At 42.3% G+C, this 9,733-nt stretch overlaps 1 protein-coding gene across 4 annotated transcripts in view; it reads left to right on the top strand.

Moving 5' to 3' along the window:
* The first annotated feature begins 4,383 nt into the window (after positions 1-4,383).
* The window catches only part of LOC135091178 (cartilage oligomeric matrix protein-like), a 47,778-nt gene continuing 42,428 nt past the window's right edge, over positions 4,384-9,733 (top strand). Inside the window, exon 1 of one of the 4 annotated variants that reach the window (XM_063988632.1) lies at positions 4,384-4,811. In XM_063988632.1, the coding sequence (XP_063844702.1) occupies positions 4,739-4,811 (73 nt within the window). In that variant the 5' untranslated portion in view covers positions 4,384-4,738. The remainder of the gene's footprint in view (positions 4,812-9,733) is intronic. The other 3 variants (XM_063988636.1, XM_063988643.1, XM_063988649.1) reach the window with 3 other exon arrangements.

The raw sequence follows: 9,733 nt of genomic DNA, 5'->3' as shown, positions 1-9,733 counted from the left end.
TGTATGTAAATCAGTTCAAAATGTATATTACTTCTTCAGAACTATTGTTAGTCACGCACTTTTGTGTTGACGCAGACCATATAAAGTATAAGATTTTGTAACAGATGTCCTTCCAAACGTCACTCAATGATATTGTTTGAACCACCGCTGGGCCGCCTACCCACGTCACTGTATAAACCAAGGGCAGCCCGTCACACAAATGCCACTACCACATTGCCTTATGAGCACATGAATGAATAGCGAGTGTCATGTGTGGGCGGCGCCACTCACACACCTCTTTCAGACAGGATGGAATGAAAACTTGTTAGTCTCATTTCCTCTCCTTTGGCTGTCTACAATCTTTCTTCTTCCGCCGTGGTGTTGCCTCTCTTGTCTTCTGCAGTGTTTTTTTTTTTTGTTATGGTTATTGCTATTCTTCTGAACCTGTTAATGGCACGCCCACCACCTCCAACGTAGTATTGTCTGTCTTGTTGTCTTCTACCGTTATTTTTGTATGGGTACTACTCTCATCCTACAATTTTGGATGATCTTTCGACCTTTCGTTTGGGACTGGCATCTCAGTGGGCCTTTTTTTTTTTTTCGCTTTTTCTCTCTCTCTTTTTGTTGCCCTTGGCCAGTGCCCCTTTCACAGAAAAAAAAAAAAAATCTGAAATTGATGATGACACGCCTTCCCAACAAGACTTTATGCTTACTTTCATCCTCTTGTGTCCTCTTAGTAGTGAGTGGCTTAATAAACACCTTTCTATGACAAATTCCTTAGAGAGGAGTATTGAGTTACTTCTGGAGGTTTGTTGTCTCTCCCTTACGAATGTCCACTAAGTAGTTTTCCTAGAAAGGCAATTATGCATTCTTCCCTGCTTATATCTGTTTTTACTGCAAGTCTCTTGATACATGTGTATGTGTGTGTGTGTGTGTGTGTGTGTGTGTGTGTGTGTGTGTGTGTGTGTGTGTGTGTGTGTGTGTGTGTCACTGTTTGCTGGAGCGTCTTCTACGTGACAGATACAAGGGCGACTGTGATGGAAGAGGTGAAATTTGATATCTTTACTCGTGCAGTTAGAAACACACACACGCACATAAAGGAAAAGATAAAAACACGCAACACACACATACACACACAAAAAACAACAGCAACAACAACATCAACGACAACAATAACAACAACAACAAAAACAACAATAAGAACAACAACAACAATAACACACACAAGATGACGATTAAAAAAAAGCAGAATGAAGCAAGAGATTTGTATTTCTTTACATTTCTTGACGAATAGTCTTCTTCAGCGAAAAGACTGATGGCTGAAGGAGATTGTTCCTCGAAACTTTAGATGAAAATAAATAGTTGCTTCATCCTGTGTTTCTTCGCCTCCACAATTCACACACTTGTTGGTCGGGAGTAAGAAAGAGTGCGCTAGGGAGCGGCGTGCTGAAATATTTTAGACAGCTGTGGTGTGGGAACCTCCTTGGCGAATGATCTGCTGGGGCCATAATCCTGTCACCGTACATTTAGTATAGGCTCTTGGGCTGTATTTGAACGGAGAAGTAAGCGTTAGAAATAGCTACTTAAATTTGTCACTGAAATATATCCAATTTTTTATATATTTTTTTATGTTTTTTTTTCTTTTAATTTTTTTTAAAGCTTCGTTTGTTGCCCTGAGTATAAAAAGATTTAGTAGTAAGTAAGTAAGTAGACATTTCGGCGCTTAACCTTTGCTACTTTCAACAGGCTATGGTGGAGGTTAGTGGCGTCTTCAGGAATGTTTCCGTAATTGTACTGAAAATTTAGCAAAAAATTCTGCACCATCAGTGGGACAACATATCATGAGAACCGGAATGATCAACTACGTGATCTTTGAGAGTAGTCCTTATGAGAGGCCAAACCATAAGTAAACACAAACCTTAATTCCACTGTAAGGAAGAAGGTAGTTAGCTTAAGGAAGTCTGGGTGTCTTATGTTCGAACGCTTAAAATCACCTACCTTTCACCCGAATACTTATCCATTACACTATCGGTCAGGAGGAGCGTGGTGGGTGGATGACGTGCCCTTCGCGGTGCCACTGTAAACAATCAGGCGCCCCAGCTCGCCCTGAGGTCCCCACCAACCGTCCCGAAAATAACAAGAAAGCTAAATGCTCACATGGGACACACACAAAAAAAACTAGAGTTTGTTTATCCTGCAATCTGCGGTGGTTGTCAGGTTGTCAGCGAGAGAGAGAGAGAGAGAGAGAGAGAGAGAGAGAGAGAGAGAGAGAGAGAGAGAGAGAGAGAGAGAGAGAGAGAGAGAGAGAGAGAGAGAATATCAGTGTTGTGGTAAAGGGAAAGATAGTTACATTAAAAAAAAAAATGTTATTGTTCTTAGAGAAATTATTTTCGAAAAGAAAATTCTGGTTTCGGGAAACGCAAGGAAAATTTGTTTGCATTTTCTGACGGCCGGACGAGACAGACCAAGGGCTCCACAGAGGAACAGTACATACACATACGTTCCTCGACACAGACATACGGCACCGCAGCAGCAACACTGAATTGGAACTTGCTAAACGTGCTAAACGTTATGGAAAATGAATATACTCCAGTAAGTCATCTGTGAGTCGTTTCATTAGATATTACAGTCCGGATCGACAACTGTAATGAGTGGATGAGTGCTAAAAATGTGATTGCGAAATATGATAGAATAAGATAACTTTGACAGAAGGCAGGGCAGGCGGATGGAGGCGGAGCTCCTGATAAAATGCACGTCGTGGGCGCGTCTTGCATGGTGATTGAAATTTAATTCGTTCCTTTGAGAATCGCAGCTCTAAATTCGGAAGTCAGAAGAACACGATCATTCTTTTGAATTGTTTAATAAGCTTGCGGATTTTGGTGTGCCGATGAGAGAGGTGCGGGTTGTTTATCCATCTAGAAGACAGGTTACTCTGATAACTCCGATAACGAGGTACAGCAAATAGGTGGTTACTCTTGATGAAATACAGGAGCAGTATCGTCCTCAGACGGAGCGCGATAATCGTCTTAACGTGCCGTGAAATAGGCTGGTCCACTCCTGTCGTCAGAGAGAGAGAGAGAGAGAGAGAGAGAGAGAGAGAGAGTGTGTGTGTGTGTGTGTGTGTGTGTGTGTGTATGTGCGTGCGCAGAGGCGGTGAGTGTGCGCCGCCAAAGGACACATACACTCATACACTAAGTGAAGGATAGGAGGACAACAATATTATTAAGACTTTTAAGAATGAGGTCAGATATGAGGTCCAGATGGAGAAGGAATCGGCGATGACAACTGACTGCTGCCCTCGATGCTCGGACGGGAAGGGAAGGGCTGCCTGCCACTCGCACAATGAAAACGTGTGGCTAGGGAGAGGAATTACTTGGCAGAGATGAACGTTAAGATAGGACCTTCCTAAACACTTAAACACTTTATCTCCTTATCTCCTAATTTAGTAAGCTGAAGTAGAGGAAGTAAGTGAGATTTTCAAGGGTGTTTTCATGGTTCTAATAATAGTTTAAGAACGGTTCCGCATCGCCAGTAGGAGAAACACTCATGAAAAACCCGATTAATTATCATCGATAAGAGAACACTGCGTCTAGGAATACAGACCATATAGATTTTGTACAGTCATGGTCAGGACTAAAGTAACCTGCATTCACGTCCAATATATTTTGCATTTTTCCCAATCTGATGTCCTCTAATCTGCTGACAATGTTGCAAAGTCTGATAACTGATAGATTCTTAACCGGTGAGAGGACTTGGGATTGATGGAGGGATACCTAACACAGTGGGAGTAAAAGGGAAACATACTCGACTTCTGACCAGGACTGTACACTGCGCGTGGTGACCTGGAGACGTAGAGGCTTGATGAGATTGACGTGCTGCTCAAAGTTTGCGGTTGACCTTGCCAGTTAAAATTAGGTCAAGTATATTGTGTGATGCGTGTCATTTTACGGTACTTTGAAGACTCATAAGAATTAAAGTAATTGTCTTGAGTAATATAACAAAAAAAAAAAAAAAGGGAACATCTACGAGTATTTGAATAAATTTCAGCTGATGATTTTTTTTTAATAGACTTATTCAGTAACGAAATATTTATGTTATGCTTTAAGAAACCACATAGACATTGTGAAATAAATTGCAATGATCTCTCCTTGTCACCAGAAAAAAATATATTGAGAAGAAAACATCGTCGAAAATAAAATAATAATTTAAACTGCTGGTGAAGGGTGCTTGTATTAAAGTGAAGTGGCTTATCCTTGCCGACACTTACTGCCTAAACTTATGTAGATACTTGACAGGAGTGGCAATGGTGCATGTATAAAGTGCCCGTTGTAATGTATTCGCGGTTTTTATACATTTTTAAGTAATTCAAATACCTTAACGTCATTGGATGCCTAGAGTCAAGGACTGTCCTCCGAAATCTTGCCTTACTGAGAAGAGGCATGCTTACAGATATACTCATTGTCTTAGTGAACCCGCCCACCCCGGACGTGATTGCGTCTCAGAGCGGCGAGGGGACATCACGTGACGGTGTATCAAATATCCTTAAGAAAGTAACTTCAGGCTCGCCCACGCAGATGTCACAGTGTATGGAGGTCGAGGGCAAGCGCGTGGGCCGGGGCATGGCAGGCCCACCACTTCCCTCGCCGGCCCGCGCCAGCCACTGTACCCGCAACCTGCGTGCCGGGAGGACCGCGCCGTGTCTCTCCGTGCCCACCCGAGTATCTTGTTCGCTCCTTTGCGCTCCGGTAGCATCGCCGTCATGAGGAGGTCAGCGAATCTCCTCTTCCTGGCGGCTCTCGTGGCTGTCTCCGCCGCCGCTTCGTATGACAGAGGTAAGGGGAATTCATGTCTTGCCCCCCGTGCACCTGAGACAGGGAAACAAGCCGCGCCGCTCCACAGGGATGCTGGGGCACTTTTTTTCCATTCCTTCTCTGTTTTTTTTTTTTTTAGGAGGAACTTTGCGGTGAAGGAAATACTGCAGGTGATAGCGAGTACTTAGGAATGTTTTGTTTCTTTGGTGATTTGTAAGCCATTTCTGTTTCTCTCTCTCTCTCTCTCTCTCTCTCTCTCTCTCTCTCTCTCTCTCTCTCTCTCTCTCTCTCTCTCTCTCTCTCTCGTTGACGCTTTTTCATGTAAACTATAAACCATTAATTATCTCCTTATTTTATGAATTCTTCTACTAATTTGCAACTTATGGAGAGAGAGAGAGAGAGAGAGAGAGAGAGAGAGAGAGAGAGAGAGAGAGAGAGAGAGAGAGAGAGAGAGAGCATAAATGGAAGTACTGCAGCCGGACGAACACCAAGTTTAGGGACACCATAGCCTGAACAAACAAGCCTCATTGCATAATAGACGCGCCTGTCAGGTTTGGGCATCACGGCAGCGAGATGCGGGCGTGTCTCACCTTTTCATGTGTTTCCCGTGTGTGTGTGTGTGTGTGTGTGTGTGTGTGTGTGTGTGTGTGTGTGAGAATACAGTAGGGGTTTTACAAATGCGTTAATCATCTTCCTTTTTCTTTTTCTTTTATTAACATACATTTATATCTGGTCTGGTTCAGAATCAGTACAGTGAACGCCCCGGAATGTGTGTGAGTAGAGAAGCCTTTTGAATATATGTAGGATTCAAATACAACTTTCTGCTTCCGGCACCGAATCATTTCTCGTCTTGTATTGTAAGGAAAAACACTCGTGGGCACAGGAGGTTCATACAGGAGACACTGAAAATATAGGAGGCAATGATTTATTTATTTTACATGCTGATGAAACGAAAATATAAATAGACTGAAGTAAAGAAGGCAAACTGTGAACGAATCTTAAGAATTGTCAGGAATGAAGTATTTTCTAAAGCTGTTTACTATGTACTTGAAGGTGTTAAGATATACACAGTGTGCTTCCACTTACCTTCCCGTCACTCCAAAATAGAAGCTTCTTAACCATCTACAAGCTAATGATAGTACAACACCTGTTACCTGTTACCTTACGTTATTTTAATTAGCCAAACTAAAACCAGTCACTGAAAAGTTTGAATTACTGTTTTACTTCTTTTTGTTCTTTTTTTTTTTTTTTTTTCATTTTTGTGCGGTATCTTTCAATAACGTACTCTAAACTCGCACCAGATTTATTTTTATGAATCGTGAGTAGAAGCTGCAGTAGTGGGAGGATTAACAGACGTACTACAGCAAGCTACATTGCCAGGTTATCGTGTGTTGGGATCTCTCGTCTGCGGGAGGGAGTTGATGTAGGCTCAACTGGGCAAATTTGGCGCCCATATCGTCTTTGATCTGCAGGGTAGTGGGTCTCCTTGTGTGCTTGGTTTGAGAGAGAGAGAGAGAGAGAGAGAGAGAGAGAGAGAGAGAGAGAGAGAGAGAGAGAGAGAGAGAGTCACAAATACCTGTTCAGAACCTGAAGTGAACGTGTATTATCAGCGAAAAAGGTGCAGGTGTTAGGGGGTGAGGGGCTGGTACGCCGAGCAGTGGAGGCCAGCTGTGTGTTGCACGACGTGGCGTGGGAGGTAAAGGAGACCAGGGGCTTGAGTGTGAGGGACGCGGCGCGGTGAGGTGTAGGAGGAGAGCGCCATGTGAGGGAGGCGCCGTGGGAGTGGTGGTGTGGTGGCGCCTCGTAGTGACACCAGCCAACTACCTGTCTGGAGGGAGGCCATCTGGCATTCACAGGTGTTGGTGCATATGTGTTTTCTCTAACCTGTAGATCAGCAGTGTACGGGCGGGGCTGCGGGGCGGGTCTGGTGATGCTTGGCGGTTTCAATTAATCTTCCTACATTTTACGGCACATCTGTTTGCGTTCACTCACTTTATTCCCGTATTATCATCAAATCGATATCTTGCGTTTGAACATCTGATTGACTGAAAATTAACGAAACTGTTTATACAGTAATAGGTCTCTACCAGCAGCAGTGGATGTATGCATTTGAAAATGACGTTTCGTCTTTACACGCAAAAATAGAAAATATGTTAGAAAAAAAAAATGATGACTTGCTGCTTGCTCTCGTCTATGTTCCCTTGGCTTTATAAAGTGATGCGTGGTGTCGCTACCACGGGACATAAAAAAAAAAAAAAAACACTTTATCTTACGGGTTACCGTAGCTTATCTTTCGTAGGACTCATAACTAATCTATTCATATGTCGACCACCGCAGTAGTAGTAGAAATAGTAGCAGTAGTACTGGCAGCGGCGGTAAACTGTAAAATCCCACTCCTTTCCAAGTGTACGTAAAGAGACAGTATGACGTCACCGGAATCCGGACAATTTGGCCACGGACGATTTGGCCACGGACGATTTGCCCACGGGATGTCACCCTAGGACGTTTTGGCCACGGTGGGTAGGACATTTTGGCCACGGGAGAAAATACTAGGAATCTATTACACTTAGTAGCTTGCTTATTAAGTAAAGGAAAAAATCTTTAGTCTGTTTTATTATCCAAAAAAGTTCTCTAATCTGTTCTGTTATTAAAAATGTACTAAAATTATTTAAAATTAAAAATAAGAAAATATTCATGAATGTATTTAAAAGGGCTATACATTTGGCTGACCACCTCTAAGGTTATGACTTATGCCACGAAGGAATTCTCCAATGGTCTTCTTGCCTTCGTTCAGGTCGAGTACAAGATTGTGGAGTCGTGTCTGCAATTCTTGATAATTTTTTAGGTTAGGTTAGGTTAGGTTAGGTAAACTGAAGCTTCACTCTTTTAATCTCAATCCCATAACACATTATGAACGCCTGTAAATTGAAGCTTCACTTCTGTCTCACTTAGAAAATATAATAAATACGAATATTAATAATAATTGTGAAAATATAATAAATACGAATATTAATAATAATTGTGAAAATATGTAAATAATACAAAATATAATATATATTACAGTAAATATGTTTCATGGCCAAAACGTCCACCTTGGGAAGTTCCCGTGGCCAAAACGTCCTACGGTGACATCCCGTGGCCAAATTGTCCGTGGGCAAATCATCCGTGGCCAAATCGTCCTACACCCGACGTCACCACATCCTGTCGAAGGCCGATGTGGAGAGATGCAGGTGGACGGGATGCTTACCTCAGCTCCACCTCGGGGCAGGCGCGGCCTCGGCGGCACCTCAACACCGGTACTCTAGCGGGGTCGTCAGCTTTCGTGTCCTGCCCCCGCTACCCTGTGCTTCCCAGGGTCATGTAGGTCACCGCCCGTCAGTCCAGCTTCACTATTTGATCATGTCACGGTAGCCTCCTTGGTCGAATACCTGGCCTCGTTACCTGAGCTCCAGCGGCGTTGTTTGCGTGAGAGCCTCAGTAAAGTTTGCACAGAGCCGTTGAAACAAGCGTCTTTGTGTGGCGTTTTCAGTCTTGTTTTCTCCATTATGCCGACAAAGGATGTAAGGAAGGGTCGACATGCTAATGGTGACCGAGAAACTGCCTTGTCACAACACATGATGTATGCAGTGAGTGCTCGTAATCAGGGCTGAAGGTACCCGCCGTTTTGATAATCAAGTGCGGAGGCGGAGATCCAGCTGCCAGATGTCGCCGGCTGGAGCTCCCCGGATTAGCATCAATGCATCCCGTTGCCTGAGACACGCTGCTTTGCTCAGTGCCGAGAGGAAACAGATATGAAGACATAGATAGGTAGATAAACAGAAAGATAGGTGGATAGATAGAGAGCTAGATAGATAGAAAAAAACATAGATAAATAAATAAATAGATAAACATATGGACATTTTATTGACAACACCAAAGCAAAAGATACGTAATTATAATATATTTCAATGGCCAGAGAGAGAGAGAGAGAGAGAGAGAGAGAGAGAGAGAGAGAGAGAGAGAGAGAGAGAGAGAGAGAGAGAGAGAGAGAGAGAGAGAGAATTACTTTAATAAAAATGATGATGATAATGATGGTGATGATGATACTAGTACTACTGCTACTACAACTACTACTACTACTACTACTACTACTACTACTACTACTACTACTACTAGTAAATAATAACAACAGCAACATTAATGATAATAATAGTAATAATAATAATGATAATGATAATAATAATAATAATAATAATAATAACAAAATAATAATAATAATAATAATAATATTCTGAAACATCCAAATATTTGTAGTATTCTGTCTATAAACACAGACAGTGAAAATTTTTAGTATAACATATCTAGTTATTTTTAATCTTATTTTCATTCTCTTCCTTAATTTAACCATCCTTTTACCAAATCTTCTGGTCAGCATTTCCCTATATTTCCCGTCATTCACATTAATGGAACTAAAAGTGAGAGTCAACACGGCTGTCAGTGTTCCAATCAGTGTTCAAAAAGTAGTCGGGCAAGACGACACCCACCACCACCACCACCACCACTTGAGTCAGGCATGTATCACGAGAGATGAATGAAGGAAGCTACTTCACTCACTTATTGCAACAACGAAGTTACAGAAGCAAAGAGCTAATAGGAAAACATAAAGGCGACAGACCACCAGACGATGTGAAAATAACCAAGAAGAAAAAGAAGGCGCGAGGTATTTAGATGTGTTTGTTCTGCCTCCTCGTGAAGCTGTGAGGAAGCTTAGTGGTGATGGTGGGACCGCATTCTCAAACACTTAGGCATCTTATCTTTAAACAAGCTTTAGTGAAAGTTATTGGGGTTTTCAAGAATGTTGTTATGATTCAAGCGATAGTTTAACAAGAACTCCTCACTGTCAGTTGGAAAAAACACCGAAGAGAGTATTTCTAATAAAGACATATGACTCGTATTCTGGAACG

Source organism: Scylla paramamosain, chromosome 3, assembly GCF_035594125.1.
Source record: "Scylla paramamosain isolate STU-SP2022 chromosome 3, ASM3559412v1, whole genome shotgun sequence".
NCBI classification, from domain to species: domain Eukaryota; kingdom Metazoa; phylum Arthropoda; class Malacostraca; order Decapoda; family Portunidae; genus Scylla; species Scylla paramamosain.
The sequence above is the reverse complement of the archived record's forward strand: the minus strand, read 5'-3'. Positions and strand labels throughout refer to the sequence as shown.